General features: G+C 41.3%; 2 protein-coding genes across 4 annotated transcripts in view; both read left to right on the forward strand.

Annotated features, from left to right (window-relative positions):
• Positions 1 to 687: 687 nt before the first annotated feature.
• On the forward strand, positions 688 to 9,324 carry LOC124067316 (acyl-CoA-binding protein-like). Of its 2 annotated transcripts, none has more exons than XM_046404586.1 (4): positions 688 to 845; positions 6,283 to 6,400; positions 6,648 to 6,710; positions 8,914 to 9,324. In XM_046404586.1, the coding sequence occupies exons 1-4, from the start codon at positions 831 to 833 to the stop codon at positions 8,985 to 8,987; spliced, it is 270 nt and encodes an 89-aa protein (XP_046260542.1). In that variant the 5' UTR covers positions 688 to 830; the 3' UTR covers positions 8,988 to 9,324. The 2 variants fall into 2 exon arrangements, with proteins under 2 accessions (XP_046260542.1, XP_046260541.1); XM_046404585.1 differs by having other exon boundaries at positions 817 to 944.
• A 9,310-nt stretch (positions 9,325 to 18,634) lies between these two features.
• Positions 18,635 to 24,184, forward strand: part of ubxn4 (UBX domain protein 4) — a 55,380-nt gene continuing 49,830 nt past the window's right edge. The window contains exons 1-2 of one of the 2 annotated variants that reach the window (XM_046404141.1): positions 18,635 to 18,857; positions 19,529 to 19,631. In XM_046404141.1, coding sequence (XP_046260097.1) covers positions 18,773 to 18,857; positions 19,529 to 19,631 — 188 coding nt within the window. In that variant the 5' untranslated portion in view covers positions 18,635 to 18,772. The remainder of the gene's footprint in view (positions 18,858 to 19,528; positions 19,632 to 24,184) is intronic. The other variant, XM_046404140.1, reaches the window with a different exon arrangement.

Raw genomic sequence — 24,184 nt, forward strand, 5'->3', positions numbered from 1 at the left:
AGCAAACAAGAATAGTGCCATCATCTCTATAAAGGAATAGGAGGAGGAATTTAACCCATCACCGATGGAACACACACATACAACATGCAGTGAAATACACAAGAGCAGTGGGCTGCCATTTCAGGCGCCAGGAAAGCAAATTATTATTAGCTTGTTATTTAAGCTAAAATAACTTGTCATGAAAGCATTTTCTTTTTGTTTTATGTTTTGTTTGTGTATGTGTATCTCAGTGATAATTAGGGCAGCTGTGGCCTAGAGGTTGGAGAACCGGCTTGTGATCGGATCGTCAATGGTTTGATTACCCCACCAGGCGGGCAGGAAGAATTTGGGTGTGGTGGAGTGATTAATGCAACAAATGCCCCCCCCCATTAGCCGGCTGATGTGCCCTTGAGCAAGGCACACAACCCCCAGTTTGCTCCCCGGGCGCTTGATGCTGCCCACTGCTCCTGTGTGTGTTTCACTGCATGTAATTTGCTGGGTGTTGCATGTGTGTGTTCAACTAAGGATGGGTCAAATGCAGAAGACGAATTCAGTGTGTGTATGTAAAAATATATATACTGCCAATAAAGTGATTCTTAATTCTAATTCTAATTCTTTTTTTATTATTATTATGCCTTACTTCTTCAGAAGTGACTGGTTAAAACTTTCACGCCATCCAATGAAAGACCTTGGTAATATGTCAATCTTTGATTCAGCCATTAGGAAAAGAGGAGGGCGTGTTCGAGGGTCCCTGTAGCTGCATGACGCGAGAGACGGTGGACTCTCCGCTTCTAGTTATCGAGTCGGTTGTGTGAGGAACGCTGGCTGTTTTGTCGGATACGTTACTAAACATGGCTGATCTCCAGGTGTGTATGGAATGACTTAGCAACATTTAGACTCATCAGAGATAACGGTTAGCTACCGCTGCGTCCCTTGAAATGGACGATGGAGGAATCCGTGAAATGGTATTAAATGTTTAGCTAACGCAACCATATAAGGAGCCGCGAGAGAACAATGGCAGCAGAAGAGTATTGATTCTTAACGATAGTATGATGGACAAATTGTGTTGTTAGTGACCGTTAACCGAGATGTGATTGTGGTGGGAAAAAAAATCACCGTTATCCTTCTGTTGTTATGTTTTCACTACATACAACAGTTAATGCTAAGCTTTAATGTGAACAGTTTTATGTGTGGTCGGTAATATCTATTGACAATAGAGTCACAGTCCAGCTGGCCTACAGTGTTGGCACGTGGATTGTCGTGTAAAACTAGAGACCATAAGTTTTTTAGATTTGAAGCATAAAACCGATAAATCAGATTTCAGAAGAAACAAATGTGGCCGTTGATACGTAGGTCTGCATGCGTGCGCAAGTTTAAACACAAAGTTTAAAGATTCACTGGAAAGCTAATTAACGGTCACATCTGGCGACTGACCATTGCAACAGAGTAGAACAGTGTTTAATGGTGTTGGTATTCAGACCCTTGCTTCTGTCTGACATTTGACCTAGCAAGCAACAGCCTGAGGGCAGGAATGACTGATATCCATAGTGCTAACAGTAGTGCTACACCCAGTCTTTGCTGTACTGTGTGATCACATTTACTGTTCTGTTTCCCTTGCAAATTTAGTGTCCTGTTGCAACATATTGGCTAATATCTTGACTTTTTTTGCAACATTTGATTGCACACACCAGCTGCACTGTCTAATATGCTATGACAATTTTTGTTTTACAGATCAGTTTCATGCATCAGTGCTGCACTGGCAATAAGCAGATAAACAGAATTATCTCTGGCATTGATGCAAATACCAAATACTTCATTATACTTTGTAGTAACTGACCTGGTTCTTGTTTCTGGCCCAGTTGGTACAGAGTGGCACAGCTAGTTGGGTGTTTTGTGTCGAGGGTTCAAGTGAATGAATGACCTTATTGTACTCAAAGGATTTTGCCTGCTTTCAGTTACACTCACCTTTCCTCTTCACCCTTTACACTTTGGATTTCACCTACAATACCAGCAGATGTCATCTCCAGAAGTTCCCTGACATCTCAGCCATTGTTGGCTGCGTGCCTGAGGGGAATGAGACGGAGTGCAGGTCAGTCATTGTGGACTTTGTGAACTGGTGTGAGCGCAACCACCTGTGCTTAAACACCAGTATAACGAAGGAGATGGTGATTGACTTCCAGAGAAGGACATTACCACATACACCGATGAACTTCCAGGGCTCGGACATTGAGATGGTAGACAGTTTTAAGTATCTGGGTGTCTGCCTCAACCATAAATTTGACTGATATCATAACACTGATGCCCTGTACAAGAAGGGCCAAAATCGCCTCCACCTTTTGAGGAGACTGAGCTTCTTTGGAGTGTGCAGGCCCCTGCTGCGGACATTTTATGACTTTGGTAGTCTCTGCTATTCACTACACTGTGGTCTGTTGAGGACCGGCCAGCACAGACTGGGACAAGAAGAGACTGAACTGACCTTTTTTTTTTTTTTTTTTTTTTTTTTTTTTCTTTTTTTTTTCTCTGCTTGACGGACTTCCTGCTGCGGTAAGCGTCATTTCCTGTTGTTGTGTGTTAGTGGTGGTACGAGCAGCTCCGTCTGCGCTTTAATTTAAGATCGCTTAAGTTGTTCTAATATTCGCTGTAGCGAGTAATTTCACACTGTTACCCTGATCGCCTGTTCTAGTCATAGACTTCATCACTCACTTTATTAATTCGACGCTAATCTTATAACCGATTAGCATTTGCCAAATTCCGCTAAACTAGCTTAGCCTGTTCATTAGCGATGGCTTCTCTGTCTCCCTCTCGCTCTCCTGCTCTCTCCTGCTTGGTGTGTCAAATGTTTAGTTATTCCTCTGCCTCCTTTAGTGAAAGTGGTAAATGTAATAAGTGTAGTTTACTTGTAGCGCTGGAGGCGAGGCTTAGTGAATTAGAAGCACGGCTCCGCACCATGGAAACAAAGTCTCTAGCTACTGTTGTTAGTCAGCCCCCATTAGCCGGTGCGGACCGATCTAGTGTAGCTCGTAGCCTGCCCCCGGTAGCTCCCGAGCAGCCGGGAAACCAGGGAGGCTGGGTGACTGTACGGAGGAAGCATAGTCCTAAGCACAAGCCCACGGTTCACCCCCAACCTCTTCACGTTTCCAACAAGTTCTCCCCACTCAGCGACACACCCGCTGAGAAACCAACTCTGGTGATTGGCAGCTCTGTAGTCAGAAACGTGAAGTTAGCGACACCAGCGACCATAGTCAAATGCATTCCTGGGGCCAGAGCGGGCGACATTGAATCTTATCTAAAACTGCTGACTAAGGATAAGCGTAAATACAGTAAAATAGTAATACATGTCGGCGGTAATGACACTCGACTGCGCCAGTCGGAGGTCACTAAAATTAATGTAGAATCAGTTTGTACATTCGCAAAAACTATGTCGGACTCCGTAGTTTTCTCTGGACCCCTACCCAATCTGACCAGTGATGATATGTTTAGCCGCATGTCATCATTCAATCGCTGGCTGTCGAGGTGGTGTCCAGCAAACAATGTGGGCTTTGTAGATAATTGGCAGACATTTTGGGGAAGACCTGGTCTCATTAGGAGAGACGGCATTCATCCCACTTTGGATGGAGCAGCTCTCTTATCTAGAAATCTGACTGAGTTTCTTATTAAACCAAAACCCTGACAACCCAGAGTTGAGACCAGGAGGCAGAGTTGCAGTCCTACACGCCTCTCTGCGCTTCCATTACAGTTACCCACCCAATATCCCATAGAGACTGTGTCTGTCCCCCGACCACTTAAATTAATTGAACCAAATTCAAAAAGAGGAGTTATACATAAAAATCTAATAAAGATCAACACCAACACCTCCACAGCTACAACTGATAGGAGAATTAAATGTGGACTGTTAAATATTAGATCTCTCTCATCTAAAGCTGTACTAGTGAATGAGTTAATATTGGACAATAATATAGATTTATTTTGCTTAACCGAAACCTGGCTTCGGCCAGAAGAATATGCCAGTTTAAATGAATCCACTCCCCAAAGTCATATTAATACTCACATTCCTCGAGACACCGGCCGAGGAGGTGGAGTTGCCGCCATTTTTGACCCAAATCTATCATTTAGTCCAAAGCCCAAAGTCAACTACCATTCATTTGAAAGCCTTATTCTTACTCTCTCACACCCTACCTGGAAAACAATACAACCAATTTTTATTGTTGTAGTGTACCGCGCTCCTGGCCCATACTCTGAATTTTTACTGGAATTTCCAGAGTTCCTATCGAGTCTGGTCCTTAAAACTAATAAAGTTATTATTATGGGTGATTTCAACATCCACGTGGACGATAGTAATGATAGCCTTCACGCAGCATTTATCTCTCTCTTAGATTCAATTGGCTTCTGTCAGTGTGTACATGAACCCACTCATTGCTTCAATCACACTCTTGACCTTGTTTTGACATATGGTATAGATGTAGAACATTTAACTGTCTCTGAACAAAATCCTCTTCTGTCTGACCATTGTTTAATAACTTTTGAATTTATACTATTTGACTTCATACCACCAAGAAAAAACTCCTACACTAGATACCTGTCTGATAGTGCTGTGGCTAAATTTAAAGAAACAGTTCTATTGTCATTAACTTCAGTATCATGTCCCCATATGAGTGAACAATATAATAATCCCTCTGAAATCGACCATTTCGTGAACAGTGCTGCAAGTTTACTAAGGACAACTCTAGACTAGACTAAAAACTTTCCTCTTTGATAAAGCTTATAGTTAGGGCTGGCCTAGGCCGGCCCCTAGTTATGCTGCTATAGGCTTAGACTGCCGGGGGCCCTCCCATGACGCACTGAGCTCTTTCTTCCTCTCCCTCTCCTTCTGCACACATTCATGTCCCATTAATGCATATTACTAACTCAACTTCTTCCCTGGAGTCCCTGTGCTTTCTTGTCCCGCAGATTCCTAGCGATCATGACTGGACCTCCTGCTGCGGTCCTGCTGTCGTCCTGCTCAAAACCTACTGCAATTACTACTGTTTAGTCATAATCTGATTTAAATCTGTTAAGACTCAGTACAGCTACTACCATTATTGTCACTACCATTGTTATCAAAATCACCATAATACCTTCTGTATACTTCATTGTCATTATCATTATCTACATTTCGATACTTCTGGTATTATTACTGCTGCTATGCATCTCTGCTTGTGTGCTCCTTCTCTCACGCCCCACCCCCTCTGCCTCTCTCCCTTGCTCTCTCTGTCGCTCTCCTGCTCTCTCTCTCTCTCTCTCTCTCTCTCTCTCTCTCTCTCTCTCAACCCAACCGGTCAAGGCAGATGGCCGCCCATCTTGAGCCGGGGTCTGCTCCGAGGTTTCTGCCTTCTAAAAGGCAGTTTTTTCCTCGCCACTGTCGCCAAGTGCTTGCTCAAGGGGGAATGTTGGGCTCTCTCTATTTTACAATTTAATTAAAGAGTTTGGTCTAGACCTGCTCTAATTGGAAAGTGTCATGAGATAACTTTTGTTGTGAATTGGCGCTATATAAATAAACTGAATTGAATTGAATTGAACAAGCTAGTCAGGAGGGCCAGCTCTGTCCTGGGCTGCGCACTGGACTCCATGGAGGAGGTTGGTGAGAGTTAGCCCAGCTGACATCCATCATGGACAACACCTCTCACTTTCTGCATCAGACAGTGGAGGCTCTGAGCAGCTCCTTCAGCAACAGACTGCTACACCCTCAGTGTAGGAAGGAGCGCTAACGCAGGTCCTCCATTCTCGCTGCTGTTAGACTGTGCAACTCAATGGTCTAATCCTATTTTCCTACCTTATGCAGACTTAAGATCAAGAGTCTTTATTGTCATTATGTAAGCATAGCGAAATTTTGTGTTTGACTTGTACTGTATATAGCTGTATATTGTACTGTGTTTACTTGAAAATTGTTAATTTATAATCTCTATTATCTCTATTTATTATATTTTTGAAACTGTTCTTACACACTTTTTTCATTTTGCACTCTTTTCTGTTCTTATGAGCTGCCTTGACAAGAGAATTTCCCCACTGTGGGATCATCTTATCTTATCTTAAGCTGTACTGCAACTATTCCTAAAATCAGTTTTACGAGTTTAAAGTTTGACACACCAAACTATAACCCTGGTGGTTGACTCTGGAGTCAGTCTTTTTCTGGTACACTATTAGTAAAGTAGTATGTGTATTGGGAGGCAGGGTAAGTGTGTCTAGTGTTCCGTTTGACCTGTTTTAGTCCCTGGAAATCAACAGTCTGAGATTAGTATTGTTCTGAAGGTGTCTTCTCCTCTTTAGGCTAAGTTTGATACAGCAGCAGCCGAGGTGAAGCAGCTGAAGGCAAAGCCGACAGATGAAGAAATGCTGCAGGTCTACTCCCTGTTCAAGCAGGCTTCTGTAGGCAATGTCAACACAGGTGAGACAGACTCTTGTCACAAACACACTCAGCAGTTACTGTTATTTATTCTAATTATTCATTGAAGCACAGAACTGTTTTTACTCCCAAAAACAAAGCAAACTATCCATAAATTTCTTTATTTTGAAATTAGAAATTTATGTAAAACCAAAGCAACAAACTTAAATACATTTTACTTTTAGTACGCACATTTCACTGACTCAAGCCTCTTCACCTCCACCTGACTTTGTCTTTCTTATATCTGCAGATCGTCCAGGGATGTTTGATTTTACTGGGAAAGCTAAATGGGATGCCTGGAATAAGCAGAAAGGTACATGTTCAGTCTTATAGATAGTGCTGCTCTTTAAAGTGTTTATATTTAAATTTGTTTTCTTTTTCCCAGGCAAATGTTCTTTGAAGAAATATTTAGTACTTTTGTGTGCATAGAATGAACTGGTTGTACTTAAAGGATTTTGGGTCTTTTCAGTTAGATTCATCTTCATATCTTATTCATACCTTATTTATCATATCAACTTCTTTATCGCATGCTACTTGAACCAAACACTGACTGTCAGTTAAATTGATGAGGTTAAATTATGTTATGGTTGTTTATGCTATGAAAGAATGTGACTGAACAAAATCAAATATCAGTTTGTTGAAGTTGTTGGGACCACAGATACACATAGTGATATGGACACCAGAGTGGTAAATGATATCTGTTAGAGCCACTCTTCGAGTTGGGGGTTCACAGCTCCCAGTGCCCTGATTACCATTGGCACCACTGTTGCTTTTACTCACCGTATCTTTTCTAGCTCTTATTCAGTCCTTTGTCAAAGCTTCTTGTCTTCCTTCTCCTTGATGTTGCCATCACTTGGGATTGCTACATCTATCACCACTGCGTTTTTGTGTTATTTGCCGACCACCACAATGTCTAGCTGGTTTGCCATCACCATTTGTCATTCTGGATCTGAAAGTCCCAGATGATCTTAGCTTGGTCATTTCTAGCCACCTTGGGAGACATCTTCAATTCTGACCTTTCAGCCAATACTGAGTGCAGATTTTCATGTATACAATGCCAGCCACTTGGCCATGGTGTTCCATTTCTGCTGTTCCTGCCTGCATCTTTCACCCTTCTGTTGTGTGCTGAATTGTCTCAGAGGCATCTTGCAACCTGCTGTTGTGGGTCCTGTCTGGTGTGGTAGACTTCAGCCTCTATTGATCTTGTACTAAGTATCTGTTCTTCCATGATTAGTGCTTCTGTGCTGTCCTTCAGTCCAACCTTTTCCAGTCATTGGTAGGATTTCTTGATGTCAGCCTCAGTGGTACATGTTGTGCAGCGGCTTGTTCCTCCATGATGGTTCATCCGCCTCCTCCTCCTCATCATCAGGGTTCTGCTGGCTGAGGTATTCACTCAGCAGTTCATCATTCAGTCCATCTTCCTGATGTATTCCTGGATCTTTGTTGTTGGTGGTTTTGATGCAGCCACCCTTGTTCTGCTTCGTGCACAGTCTGGGGGTGCTGGACTTGAGGACCCTCCATACATTGTAAGAAACTTCCTTGTGTTGACATCACACCAGCAGGGTATCCAATGACTGGCAGGGTATGTGTTGATGGCCCGGACCTATCTTTGTTCTTGTTCTATTCACATGCACGTGCGTATGTGTGCTTGTGTGAGTGTACACACTACTCACAAAAAGTTAGGGATATTCGACTTTCAGGTGAAATTCATAGAAAATGTAAAAAAGTTCTTGCCACATTGATATTATATCATGAAAGTAGGGCATTTAAGTAGAAGCATGCAGTGGTAATTCCTTCATCTCAAATAATTTATTGAAAAAAGCTAACAACAGTGGTGGGTATACCACAACAAAAAATGTCCATGTCTCCATAACTTGTCATGTGTCCTTGAGCATCAATTACAGCTTGACAACAACGTCTCATGCTGTTCACAAGTTGACTTATTGTCTCCTGAGGCATGGCATTCCGCTCTTGTTGAAGGGTCAAATGACCCTCAGATCATTGAGGTTCTGGGGTGCAGGGTTACTATCCTCTACATGACGACTCAACTGATTCCAAAGGTTTTCACTCGAAAGTCGAATATCCCTAGCTTTTTGTGAGTAGTGTATATATGTGTGTTTATATGAAGTATGTATGTATTAGTGCAGAAAACAATAATGTTATAGCAAATAAGGTTTGGTTGCCTCTCTTTTATAGCAGCAGCAACATGTCACATTCAGATTTTATTGATGGAATTTTATTTGTGATCAATACCAATCGACTAATCAATTTTCTAATAGCTGTTCTTTTAGCTTCAAGACGAGCAGTTTAAAATGGAAAGAATAAAAACATTATCTGAAGTGAGATATAAATGATGATATTCTGTGTAAAAGTTTTACGTTGGATCATGTTGTTAAACTTGTTAATATCTGGTAACGAGTAATGACACTCTGTCGCACTTTGCTGTAGCAATAACCACTGCACTGTCATTGTGCCAGTTTGCTCATGGGTTTACAATACTTTTCATTACCTATCAGGCAAGAGCAAAGAGGATGCCACGAACGAGTACATCAATCTGGTGGAGCAGTTGAAGCAGAAGTATGGATTCTAACACTACATGACAAACACAAACTGCTGGATGGCCTGAGAACATCAGCCAAGATAGCTCCCATCGCTGTGAAAAGCCTTCAAACGCAACGAGTGTGGTTTAACAACACGTGAATGCCTGGTGGATCACTGCTGATCTGTTGACTTGAATAACCACTGATGTATGATCAGAAACATTCCTTTACCAGAGTACCATCGTATTTTCTGTTTACTGAGTCCTGTCATTTCACGATGAAATGATTCTTCTCTAAGTGCTCTACTCTGATTTTGTGATGTGTTCTTATTTCACACGTAATACATACATTATGTACACGTAATAAATACAATATGTGTGAAACTGAGACCGAAAATGATTCATGGTGGACTGAATGTTAGCTGGGTGGTTGTCTTACACTGTATTTCACAGTTTTAATCAGGAGCAGTATTAGCACACTGACTTACTGTAACTAAAATTTCCTAGCTTATAGTTTCCTTCCAGATCCTTTCACAAAGTTGCTTGCACATTTTGACATGTGCATGTCTGAACACTCTGGTTGACTTTCTGAGCCATAGGTGTACAACTCTACAGACTTTCACTGAAACCCTCAGGGATATTCCAGGTTTGAAGGACATTTTCTGAGTGGAACACCCATGCTATTTTCAATTATCCATGCACAAAATACTAAAATAAGCCCTTTTTCTCAATTATACGTCTCCTGAGACATATGTAAACATATGTAAGTTTTAGAGAAATATTAGTTTAAAATATCATTTAAAATACGAAACTTTTAAGTACCCCTTTCTAATAAAACTGGTTTTAAATCTGTTTTTTGTGTGATTGTGTTAATATCTCTTTATTGTTAAAAAGATTTTTGGTCATCAACATATTTAATATAATCACAATTACGCACTGAAGTTGTATCCCACAGCATGCGTGCAACCCTGTTACTGAAACCCATTTAGCCTGGCAAAAAGGCAGTGAAAACCAAGACAGCAGAAAGAGGAAATGACATAGTAAAGCCTTCAGATAACATGGGTAGACTAGAGATAAGTCCTCTTTCGTATTTTTCATATTTTTCCTTTTTTCTGGCTTGACTGAGTGCGTCCGTCTGATCATTGCCACTCCAGTATTCATATCAGAATAAGACAAGTTCATGTCAAAGTATTACTTCTTAAAGTCTGTCCTTGACCTTGACAATACATTCCACAGCTAGCATCAAGAGAATACTGACAAGCATTTATTTTAAATCTACCTGCAACCCAGTCACTGTAAATAGAGTAACAGGGTTGTACTAGAGTAGCAGAAATGCATCTCCTTCAATTTACTTACAAGGGACATTTCCTTTGAATTACTAACATGTTAAGAAGCATTCTGTATGTATAGTTTATGTGTATGAAATGTTGGGATGTGAATTTGAGTTTGTTGTACTTTTTTGTGTGTGTCGTGTATACAGGGATCATTAACCATCCACCTGTCCTCAGTAATGTTTCTGCATGTCAATACTATTATGTTTTATATCCCTTGAAAGCTCCAGTATTACTAAGTGAACAAGTGACATTCCTTAAATTAGGTTAATTTATTTATTGCAGCTCATTATTTATTTTACTTCAAAAAACTTTCAAAGAAACAAGTTGAACAGTGCAAAAGACAACAGACACTACATTTGGAATGCCTCACAACTTTGTCATCCAGAGACCAGCATGCCATCATTTTTTTTCTTTTTATTTTCTCTTGCTGAGCATGAACACACTGTATTTTTTATCATTGACCAATAGGAGTACAGAGCGCTTTTCAAGTGTAAACATGGATATAAGGAAGAGAAAATAACCTCTAATCATTACATTATCACCTTGTGGTTAGACACAGTATACCACATCCCAGGATCCATTTCACTTTCTCACTTTAAGAAAGTAGTTAGTGTTAGCTCAACCTTCACAAGTTTCACACGATATTGACACTAATTCATTGTTAAAAGTCATGACAACTGGCAAGGGTCACATCTACATAATGAGCACATTAGTTCCCAGCCTTTTTGGCATGTGTCCCATTACAGAAAGCAGTGTCTAGTTGGGGCATCTTATAATGTTTGAGACATAGAGATATTTCTGTCATAGAGACTTTTCTGCATTGAACTCACATGATTTTATTTAAATAACGCTCAGGGAGATCACATGCTCTACTACTGAACAAAATATCAGAGATTACAGAAATGGCTATCAAATGAGATTTTTAACAGATTTTTAACTCATCAGTTCCCATACAATCTTTGAGTCAAGTGTGTTTATCTTCAGTAAGCTTGTCTACCATGCTGTCTTTACAGGTCTATCTGAGTGGTTCGGACAGCTGCAGTCATGTATACAAATGCTCAAAATGACTACAGATGTCATTGCTCCACTCTCTCTCCACTCTGGTTCTGCAGTTGGTGTCCACAGACCATCATGTGATCATAAAAGACCTTGAAGAGCAGCTCGTGAAGAGAAACCAGTCAGGTCTACTAGGAAGTTTTAAGGCCTGAATTTACCAATCTGACTTTTGACAGTTAAGATTAAAGCAGAATAATGTGGCTGGAAGACATTCAGTTTTAAGAATTCTACCCCTACAAATGGTATTTCCCCCATGGCTATTCTTGTAGGAAAAAATGAAAGGGGATTTCTAGCAGAACAGAAACTCATGGACTGATTGAACTATGATTAAGATTGGAGAAAGGATATCAAACCACTTTTTATGTTATACAGCTGAGAAGATAGCAGTGAAAATAAGAATACAACAGATTAAGGAAGTCAGAGAGAGTGGTATTCTGGAGTGGTCTGACAAAGAGTCAAAAATGCCACAAAAAGAGAAGGGAGGGGGACAACGAAGGGCATTTCACAAAGTTCAGAAATCCTTATTCAGGGGCTTACAAATATTAGCGAGAAAGTTGTTCTAATAAGGTTAATGCTTGACCTCAATAACATTGTGTTCTTAGGGGGAAGATTAGGAAACAAACCATTTAAGATAAGATAAGATAAGATAAGATGAACTTTATTGATCCCGCAGTGGGGAAATTTCTTGATACTATTGCTCTGGACAATATGGGGAGATCCTTCAGAGAAGTGAAATCAAGGGTGGGTATGCACAACTATGCTGTGAATGGACCAGTATGGGGAGATTCAGAGGGGTTGGAGAGTGAAGAAAGTTTGTAAATCAGTCAGAAGAGTGAGAGGAGAAGAGAGAAATGGGGAAATTCTTCCGGCGGAGTAGAAGCAAGGAAGCAGGTGAGAATGATGGCCAGTTCTGAGGCAGGACGTAGTGAGTCGGATATGAGTGAGGTTAGGGTAATACTGAAATTTAGTGAGGAGAATGGAGTCCACTCCCTGAGCCCTGTTAAACTAACCACAATATTAGAAAATCAACTAAGTGAAATAAAAATGGCCAAAGTTTTGAGAGATGGAAATCTGTTGATTATTTGTAAAAATGAAAAGCAGAGAGAAAGAGCATGTATAATGACCCTCATTTCAAGAGACGGCGTGGATGGGATAAATGGTGTTAATATTACAATGGAATACAAGGACTCTGATAGCAGGTGGTCAGGAACTTAAAAAATGATCAATTGTCCAGTATTCAAGAAACATGGCTGAAGTCAAACTTGGACTTTAGAATAATTAATTATCAGGACGTGTCATTTATCCGTCATATTAAACAGATCTCTAAGACTGCCTTATTTCACCTCCATAATATTGCTAAGATTAGGAGCATCCTATCTCAGAGTGATGCTGAAAAACTTGTTCATGCTTTTGTTACTTCTAGGCTGGACTACTGCAACTCACTAATCTCAGGATGTCCAAATTACTCTGTTAATAGCCTGCAGCTGATCCATAATGCAGCAGCTGGAGTTTTGACAGGAATCAGTGAAAGGGATCATATCTCCCCCATGTTAGGTTCTCTTCACTGCCTTCAGGTAAATTTTAGAATAAACTTTAAAATTCTCCTACTTGCATATAAATGGCCTAGTCTCACTATACTAGTTGGAACAAGCAAGCTGGTGTGTTGTGAGAGCTCAAGTGGCAGTGACAAGTGACACAAGTGTCACCGATATCGAAATAAGCCAAGATTACCACAAGAGGATGTTTTCCCTCTGCAGCTCCACTCTCTGAATGTATATTTTTCAATGTATATATTCAGTTTCGTTAATCCGATTACATTAAGCTAACGTTAGCTTGAGCTGCTTGTAAAAAGTTGTGTAAATTTGTGCAATATGGGGCGGAAGAAAGCACTGACAGCCGAGGAGGGCGACGACATCAAAAAGTCTCTGGACTTTTTGTCTGAGGAGATTTCTGTTGTGAAAAAGCAGCAGAAAACCATCATGGACCTGGTGGAGGAAGTAAAGCCTCTCCGGATCCAGAATGCCAAGAAGGACCGGCGTGTGCTGCACCTGGAGAACCGAGTGGTGGAACTGGAGCAGTACACCAGGATCAATGATGTGATTGTGACCAGGCTCCATATTAAACCCCGGTCGGCGGCCGATGACAACGGGGGGGAGTCCGGTGAGCAGGACGTAAGCTCCGTGGAGCAACAGATGGTTGTGTTCCTACAATCCAAAGGAATTCATATGGACCGTAACAACATTGAGGCATGTCACCCTCCCGAAAAGATGACAACGACAAACAAGCCGTCATCATGAGGTTTGCCAACAGAAAACACAAGACCGCACTGTTAAAACAAGGAAGGAAACTACAAGGATTAAGCATGTTTGTCAATGAGCATCTGACCAAACGTAATGCTGACATCACCAGAAAAGCACACCTCATTAAAAAACATGGAAAAATTCAACATACTTGGACATCAAACTGTAAAGTAATTCATCAAACTAAACGGGACACCAGAGCAAGCTAAAGTTGTGGTCATCAGGAATATCGACGAACTGGACAAATAGGAATGATCATTCCAATCCGGACTAAGGTATGATGACTCAAATACAACATACACCCATGACACAGACTCAGTTAACTATTCCTCTGCCTCCTTTAGTGAGAGTGAGATGTGTAGAAAGTGTAGCTTATTCATAGCCTTGAAGGCGAGGCTAACTGAGTTAGAGGCCCGGCTCCGCACTGTAGATCACAGTCCATTAGTCCCGACAGCTAGCCAGCAGCAGTTAGCCTGTGCGGACCAGCCTACTTTAGCTACTTTAGCTGATGTCAGCCGCCCCCCGGCAGCCCCCGAGCAGCCGGGAAGTCAGGGAGGTTGGGTGGCGGTTCGAAAGAAGCGTAGTCCAAAACAAAGGCCCGTGGTTCACCACCAACTGCTTCATGTGTCTAATCGCTTTTCCCCACTCAGCGACACACCCGCTGAGAAACCAACCCTGGTTATTGGCGATTCTGTTTTGCGATACGTGAAACCAACACCAGTGACCATAGTCAAATGCATCCCGGGGGCCAGAGCGGGCGACATAGAGGGCAATTTAAAGCTGCTGGCGAGAGATAAGAGTAAATATATCAATAATCCATTTCAGTTGTAGGAGTCTGTATGCATACTTTAATAACATAAAGGAATATTTAAGCCAATTTAAAAAAAACATTTAAAATGGTTGGATATGATTTTAACTGTGTAAACAGAAAGAACAAGAGTGGAGGAAAAGTGTGTATATAGATAACAAATTGAGTTACAAAATGGGAGAACATATGACAACTGTGATTGACAACTTATTAGAATGTATAACAACTGAAGTATGTGAGGAAAAAAGCTAAAATATCATAATCAGCTGTATATACAGGGCACCAGGCTCTAGTGTTGAAGTATTTAAGGACTGGACTGGAGAAATGTTTTCAAAATTTAATCAAAAACTTGTTTTCATTTGTGGTGACTTAAATATTGTTCTGCTCAATCCAAATAACCATAAAATTATTGATGAATTTATCAATATGATGTACAGTATGAGTTTATGCCCAAAAATCAATACACCTAGTAGAATTACATCACATTGTGCTCAACAACATATTCACCAACGATATTGAGAATAATACAGTGAGGGGACTATTAATTAAAGACATCAGTGATTACCAGTTTTCACAGTTTATGACAGCAATCACCAGAAAAAACAGCGGGAGAAAAAAGTGAAATACAGACAGGTAAGGACAGAGGAAACTTTGAACACATTAAAGAACAATTTACTAGCACAAAATTGGGAAAGGGTAAACAATTAAAGTGACATCGATAGTGCACACGAAACTTTTTTAAGTATATTTACATCATTATATGATCAAAATTGTCCAATAAAACGATACAAAAATTTTTTAAAATAAGTCAACCAATATTATCAGGGAATGTAGGAAGGAATACTACAGTAAAATATTATACAATAACAAAAACAATAATAAAGGAATATGGGACATATTAAACAGTATTATTAAAAAAGGTGCTAAACAACAGAGTTATCCACACTATTTTATTAGTAACAATATTAAAAATGACAATATGGATGATGTGGTCAACAGCTTTAACAATTTTTTTGTAAATGTTGGACCAAACTTGGTGGGAAAAATTCCTGATCCATTGTTAGCTGAGGACTGGGATGATAACCTCATAAAGAGAAATCCCAGTTCGATGTTCCTCACAGCAGTAGAAGAGAAAGAACACCGGACTGGCGTAGCAGGCTACGCTGGACGGAAGGCAAGAGGAAGCGGTGTGCGCGGAAGCAGAAGAGGGGCAAGCGGGGCGGCCTGTTAGCTAGGCTAAAGGCTAACGTCGGGAGACCGCCGATCCCGTCCCTGTTCCTGTCCAATGTTCGCTCTCTGCTTCCTGACGGACAGGCCGCAGACCGTGAAGATCCACGACAATTAACGTCCACATAACGAACGACCTCACCTGGAGCAACAACACTTCCTGCCTCATCAGGGAAGCACACCAGCGCCTCTACTTCCTCAGGAGGCTGAGGCAGGACCACCAGACTGAGGAACAGCTTCTTTCCAGAAGCTGTGAGACTGTTGAAGTACCTCCGTAGCCCCTGCTGCTGCTAACAACCCCCCCCCCCACACACACACATACACAAACACATACACATCCATTCATGTGTGAAATGACAATAAAGCTCCTTGAATCCTTGAAATAATCGATGTTGTAAATAAGTGTAAAAGCAAAGTATCTGCTGATTCAAATGATATTGATATGAACGTTGTTAAAAAGGTCATTGAGGGGATTTCAAAACCATTAACATAGATCTGTGATTTATCATTCCAAACTGGTAAATTTCCGAACAAAATGAAAATAGCTATTTTGTGCCACTGTATAAAACTGGGGATAGACATGACTTCACAAATTACAGGCCTGTTTCCCTGCTCACAATTTCTCCAAAATGTTAGAACAGTTATTCAATAACAGATTGGATTTAGAGCCAATAGTTCAATATCACTGGCATTGATAGAACCAATTGAGGAGATCACTAATGCTTTAGATCAAAAACTGCATTCAGTAGGAATATTCATAGCATTTGATACAATCAGTAAGATATTAATCGATAAATTTGAACAGTATGGGATCAGGGGTTTAGTTTTGCAGTGGGTGAGAAGTTATTTAAGCCACAGAAAACAATTTGTGAAGTTGGGGGAATATTGTTTGTGGTGTCCCCTAGGGGTCAGTATTAGGTCCGAAACTGTTTATACTTTATATAAATGACATATGCAAAGTGTCAAAAGTTTTTAGGAGGATTTACAAGGATTTACAAGAACTTCTGGGGAGGGTCACTATTGAAATGTGCAAACTGAAAAGGTGGTTTGACAGAAACAAATTATCAATAAACCTAGGTAAAACCAAATTCATGTTATTCAGTAACTGCAACAAAAATACACAAGTACAAATACAAGTAGATGGGGTGGATATCGAAAGAGTACATAATAGCAAGTTTCTTGGGGTAATAATGGATGACAAAATAAACTGGAAGTCTCAAATAAAGCATGTACAAAGCAAACTGTTAAGGAGCATTTCAGTTCTGAGCAAAGTAAAACACATTCTGGACCACATGTCACTCCACATGCTCTACTGTTCAATGATTTTACCGTATTTACATTACTGTGCTGTGGTTTGGGGAAATACTTACAAATGTACAATACAACCACTATCCATACTGCAAAAAAGAGCCATGAGAATAATTCATAATGCTGGTTAGGGATCACGCCAATTCATTATTTTTACAATCAGGATTATTAAAATTCACTGACCTGGTTCATTTTCAAACAGTACAAATCATGTACAAAGCAATACATAGTCTACTTCCTGGAAATATACAAAAACGTTTTTTTAACACAGATGGGAGTTATAATCTGAGGGGAGAGTTCAATTTAAAACATCAGAGGGTCCGTACAACATTAAAAAGTTTTTGTGTTTCTGTATGTGGAGTGAGGTTGTGGAACAGATTGGGTGTGGAGTTAAAGTAATGTCCAAGCATGACCCAGTTTAAAAAGCAGTACAAACATAATGCTGCTATAGGCCTATGCTGCTGGGGGGACACAAACATGATCCACCGAGCAGTTCCCCCACCTGGGTCCCCACCTGGTCAACACCACCACCATTACTATTCCCCCACCTCCTCTCCTCTTCTTCCTCTCCTCATCAGGTTGACATATGATCCATTATTTTATGTCACTAACTGTGTGTCCAGTTCTCCTCGTAGTTTTGTGTCTCTCCCTCCCTCCCTCCCTCTCTTTCTCTGTATCTTTTAGCAGGTCTCTCTCTGTCCAGATTTGAATGCTGACCTGCATCCGGCCTTCTGACAGACCCAGTGTCTACTTTCAACACCTGCCTATCTTGTTCTTCTATGTAGTGCTATTATTAACTTGAACAACGTATCAGCTAAAAAACAAAAATACAATACATAGTTCTTTAGCATTCCAATTAAAACAACCTGTCATGTTTGTCCTTTGTAATGAATGATGTTTATTGCATGTATGTTTCTCTCTCTCTCTTTCATCCTTTGTCCTGGGAAGTTGTTTCAGGCATATCCATCTGGGAGGAGGCCCCAGGGCAGGCCCAGGACATAGTGAGGGAACTATGTCTCTCACCTAGCCAGGGAACACTTCAGTGTCCCCCCAGAGCTGGTGGAAGTAGCCAGGGAGAGGATAGTCTGGGGTTCCCTGCTGAGACTGCTGCCCCTGCAACCCGGACCCAGATAAGCAATAGAAGACGAGGTGTGACAAGACAAGGAAGGAACACCAGACCACCTGGCAGTATATACAGTTGGCAGATGTTACAGATGTTGGCAATAGCAATGGCATCACAGTTGACAAGACAAAACAGGATTGAAAAGGTCGTAGTATGTTCAGACTATCTATCAGAACTGATATAATTACAGACCATGTCATCCCACAGCAAGGACACAGAATAGTAAACAAAACAATGCATCAAATAGGGAAACTCCCAAGAAACAGTGGACATGTCACTGCCGGAACTATTCAGCAGAAATGTGGGCTGTTAACGTTAAGCCTAAAGAATTTATTCAGTATGGATTAACGGAAATATAAAGCTTTGTTTGAGTTTGTAAAAGAAACTGGTTTGATGAAGAGGATTTGGTGTTTTTTTCCTCTGTACGTCTACTGATACAGCAGTCTGGTACACTCTCTAGCATAGTGGGTGGCAGTAATGCACCTTAAACGTTAAGTATCGCCCGCCATTGCAGAAGAAGAAGAAGAAGAAGAAGAAGAAGAAGAAGAAGAAGAAGAAGAAGAAGAAGAAGAAGAAGAAGGAGGAGGGGCTAACGACGGACAGCTGACGTCGCTTCACGGATTTATGTAGCTCAGCTGGTCAACAGTGTCACCAAATCAGACACAAAACACAGCTTTCTAATGATGCTTTGGTTTGAGGGCTCAATTTCTGATGCCATTAATTCGGCTAAACAGCGAAGTTGCGTCTTTGTCGTCGTTATTACAGGTATCTGTGTTTGTTTCGATTAGCTAGCTAGCCGACGCTGGCGTACACGGGAAGCCAGTAATAACGAAGCAAGAGCAATTGCATGACAGCCAGTTACCGGTGACAGTTTTAACCATTAGAAGGTAGCACAACCAAACAGCTGTATAGTGTCGTTTCGCATGTTTGAGATAAATGACCCACCGGAAGCAAGACAGAAAGGAGTAACGTAAATATGATGTACAATGATAAACTAACTAGTAACTTCGTGTTGGTTACCGGCCTATGTAACGTTATTCTAAGAAGCTAGCATAATAGCCTAATCGCATTAATTAAATTAATGCTGGAACGAGTTCATGCATGTTCATTTTGGTAGTCCAACTAAGCAGTTTCACAAGTAGGTCATTGGTGTGACATTAGTCAGATTATGATGAGAGGGATCCGGGCAGTGTATCCCCTGCTGATGTGGTGGATACAGTTGTTTCTCAGTAAACATTACTCTAAGCCAAGCAAATGAAAATGTCACCAGATTGAGATGCACCATGATTGTATTATAGGTATTCAAATCAGCAGGGACGGTTTTCCCATTGCTGCTTTCTAGAAGTGTTCAGTGTCTGACAGAACACTTAAATGTGTTGGCTGTATATAGTGCAAAAGAAAAAAAAAATAATTTCTTTCACTTTCTTCTTTCTCAGGGGAAGATGAACAGTCAGCACAGCTGAAATCCAGCTGGGAGGATGACAAAGTTTCAGATGCAGCGCAGAACTGTTGTGTGGCAATCAAAATTGATGCCAGGAGGTACTCATCTGTTGAGTTAAATGCCAATCTGCTATAATTTTACTGGACCTGTCTTAAAGTTATTTCCATAACTGAGCATTCACCATTGTTTCCCATTAACAAAATTTGATGTCCCACGGCTTGAATTATGTGCTCTATAAGTCAAGCAGTTTCCTGGAGATACCCTGGTTTGTGCAGTGGACCTTAACCTTTAGTGTCGTAATTAGGGTGCAAGCACCCTATTGTTATACACAGGATGTTTTATTATTATTATTAATATTAGGGCACGAGCATTAAAAGAGGGAGGACCCTTTTGTTATTCACAGGATTTTTCTTCATTGTCACTACTAACTACTGTTATTATTATGGTTATTTCTTTGTTGTTATTATTATTATTATTATTCTTGTTATTTGTGATACTTGGAGCCAAAAACAAGGCCTTTCCCATGATTGAAAACTCACGAAAATTGGCCGACCCGTGGGGATTGGCAGAATTTGCGATCTGATATTGGTTTCAGAAACAGGCTCCAAAAATTGGCTAAGTCATGCCCCCTTGAAATTTGTTGAAGAAAAATTGCATACACCGCTTGACTGATGTATGCAATTTGGTAGGCATAAATCACCTCCACCTACAATGACGTCATGGGTTGACTTTTCTATGATGTACAGGAAGTCAGCTGTTTTGGATTTCTGCGAAAATTGGTGTAAATCGGGGGTCTTATATGTTTTTGAACTCCTCCAAGGCGGTTGATCCGTTCTTTGTGAAACTTGGTCAGATTGTTCATAACATCTTCGGGATCTAAAATTATGTGAAATTTCAGTTGTTGTCTCAAGTTGTGGCTGTTACAAGGTCTCAAAATTTGACATCCACCATTTTTTGCCTAAAAACAGGAAGATTTGCATAACTCCATCATGCAGAGTCCAATCTGGCCCAAAATTTAGACATATGATCCCCTTCCACCCAGAACACATGTATATGATGGGGGTGCAGTGGTTGCCATTTTTTGGGCCAGTTCCGATTTCCGTTTAATTTGATTTAATTTTTCACTACTACAGCACACAGAGAGATTTATTTTGTATCTTTTCTTTAATTCTTCCTAAAATTCTAATATAGAAATACAATCAACTTTTCAGTAATGTAATGTCTGTTAAAAGAAGTGGAACAGGTGAACAGACAAATTCTTCAAGTCTAACTGTGTGGGACATTCACACACTACTAAAACTACTGTAATCGTTATAAAATAGACATAAGAAATTCACACACATCGTAAAAGTGCAGTGTTGTGGAACAGCCATTTTCCTCAGTTCACATCAAATATACAACTGAAAATACAAAAAAAGTTGCCGTGAAACATTTGAACATACTGCCCTGGAACAACACAAGTTTAATATTTGGAAAACTAAATTAACAGTAATGTGACATTTTTTGAACAGATACACCGGAAAAAAAATAATATATAATAATAATAATATATAAATTATGGTGTGGAGAATTAATCATCATCCACCCACTGTGCAGTTAGGCTGAGCATGGACTGATGTCACAGTCATCAAATGTCGGTTGTAAAACTGATCGCTGAGTTGGGAATGGCATGTAAGGTGCTGCAAGTGGGGCTTGACATGTTGGTGAACATTTCTTTAAGTGCAACATCTAAGAAATGCCATCGACTAGGTATGGCATATTTTGGGGTCGGGTAGTTAGTAAGATTTCTGAATGCCAGATTTTCAACTTCGGAAAATGTTGGTCATCAAGTGCAATAAACTCCAATATTTTTCTAGTTAAGCCTTTACTTTTTTCCTGGTTCATATAAGCTAGCAGAGGAGGTTGATTTGTCTCAGTACTAGCTGGGCTTGGCATTTACATTTAGCCCCTGAGTGTGGGAAGCGAAGAGAGTGCTGGATGTTCTTCTCTCGGAGCAACTTCAGCACTTCCCTGAAGCTCCGCCGTTTCTCCATCACCTCCACGGTGTAGTCGGGGAAAACGAAGATCTGTTTTCCCCTGTATTCCAGAGAGTGTGGTCCACTGCTTGATTTTCCACCTCACACACTCTCTCAATTAGTGCTTGCTGGTCAGCTATAAGACTTTGAAAACTTTGCTCAAACTTATCAAACCGATCATTAATTGACTGAAACTTTGAAATTTTCTGCCAAATTAGCGGCAACTTGTCCTCTTCGTCACTGGGCTTCTTCCCAGGTTTGTTTAAGTGTGGCTAGCTTTTGATTAGATTAGATTAGATTCAACTTTATTATTATTATCATTACACATGTACAAGTACAATGCAACGAAACGCAGTTTGGCATCTAACCAGAAGTGCAGTAAGCAGTAAGTGCCAGATATACAATAATTTACAGTATGTACAGGGTATGTACAGGTGTCTATGCTACAGATATAATATAAACATGATACACAGGTAGTTGTCATAATATACAGAGATTCTAAGTACTATGAACATACTATACAGATGGATATGTGCTTAAATGTGCATCCAGTGTAGGCGGAAACTATAACACAATTTACAAATGATATTTACAGATGTTAAATTAACTATAAATCACTAGTGCAATGGACAATATGGTGTGTACAGCGATAGGCAGTAGGCTAACTATATTAACAGTGAGATAGAGGAACTAGTGCAACACTCAGTACGTAGTACTCAGTTAGGATAGGGTGGTGTAGTGGAGTGTGGTGTAGGGTGAGGGTGTTAGTGGGGGGCTGAGTTCAGTAAGGAGACAGCCCTGGGGAAGAAGCTGTTGCTCAGCCTGCTGGTCCTGGTCTTGAGGCTACTGAAGTGCCTGCCAGACGGCAAGAGTGTAAATAGACCACGAGCAGGGTGGGAGGAGTCCTTGAGGATGCTGCGAGCTCGACGCAGACAGCGTTTCCTCTGGGTGTCTTCAAGGGCTGGAAGTGGAGTCCCTGTGATGCGCTGGGCGGTTTTCACCACTCGCTGTAGCGCCTTGCGGTCTGCAACCAAGCAGTTCCCATACCATACTGTGACACAGCTGGTCAGGATACTTTCAATTGCACAGCAGTAAAAGTTCACCAGGATGGCTGAAGACAGATGGTGTTTCTTCAGTGTCCTCAGGAAAAAGAGGCGCTGGTTAGCCTTCTTCACAAGGCTGGAGGTGTTGGTGGTCCAGGTCAGGTCCTCTGAGATGCAGGTCCCCAGGAACTTGAAGCTGGAGACACGTTCAACCGTCATCCCGTTGATGTGTATGGGGGCATGCGTGCCTCCTCTCTCCCTCCTGAAGTCCGCAATGAGCTCCTTTGTCTTGCTGGTGTTAAGGAGCAGGTTGTTGTCTGCACACCACGTGGCCAGGGGCTGTGCCTCCTCCCTGTAGGCTGTCTCATCGTCGTTGCTGATGAGGCCAATAACTGTGGTGTCATCAGCAAATTTGATGATGGAATTGGATCCATGTGCAGGCCTACAGTCATGGGTGAAGAGGGAGTAGAGGAATGGGCTCAGCACACAGCCCTGTGGTACCCCTGTGTTGAGTGTGATGGTGGAGGAACAGATGTTGCCTGACCTAACATGTTGCGGTCTGTTGGTCAAGAAGTCTCTGATCCAGTAGCAGAGGGAGGTGTTGATACCCAGGTCTCCAAGTTTGGTGATTAACTTGGAGGGTCTGACGGTGTTGAATGCTGAGCTGAAGTCCACAAACAGCATCCGTGCATATGTGTTGTTATTGTCCAGGTGTGTGAGCACAGAGTGCAGTGCTGTGGAAACATCCTCTGTACTCCTCTGTAGGCAAACTGTGACAGAGGTGTGACAGAACTAGCCGCTCGAAGCACTTCATGACAATGTGTGTGAGTGCAACTGGGCGGTAGTCATTCAGGCATGTTGGGCTGGAGTGTTTTGGGACTGGTACAATGGAGGTGGTTTTGAGGCATGTTGGCACAGCTGCTTGGGCAAGGGACAGGTTGAAGATGTTCGTAAAGACCCCAGCGAGCTACTCTGCGCATGCTTTTAGCACACGACCAGCGATGCCCTCCGGGTCAGCAGCCTTGTGTGCGTTGGTCCTACTCAGTGCGGCACAGACGTCTGTGGAGGTGAGGGTGAGGGGCTGGTGGTCTGCTGAGAGTCTGGTGTTGGTGGCCGTTTTAGTGTTGTTAGCCATAGCCTCAGCTAGCTGCCGTCCTTTTCCCTCACGTTTACCAGCCATTATGTTGTTTAAATTAACGAGATAATGTAGACAGACGAACGACGCTTGTGTTAGAATACGACAGGAGGCATACATTTTGGTCAAGATGATTTTTTATAAAGTGAATGTGGTCGTGCCACAAGGAACTCCGATAAACACGTCTTCTCAGTAGCCATCTCTCTAGTGCCCTCCACAAATGAAGCTTCTAAAGGAAAGATGTTGATGTCTTTCAGTTTTTGACAACCTAACCAGTGACAACGCATTAGTTAAGGTTGTAAGAACTATGACTGTTGGTAGTTGTTGATTTTGTTTATATATGAGAGATTGTAATTTTATGGATTGTTGTTCAGACTTTTAAATGAGGCTAGCTTAGCTTAATAGTCAGAACAACATACACACGCACACACATACGTCTCCTAAGTCCAGTGAGTCAA

The sequence above is a fragment of the Scatophagus argus genome, chromosome 11 (assembly GCF_020382885.2).
Source record: "Scatophagus argus isolate fScaArg1 chromosome 11, fScaArg1.pri, whole genome shotgun sequence".
Lineage (NCBI taxonomy): Eukaryota > Metazoa > Chordata > Actinopteri > Scatophagidae > Scatophagus > Scatophagus argus.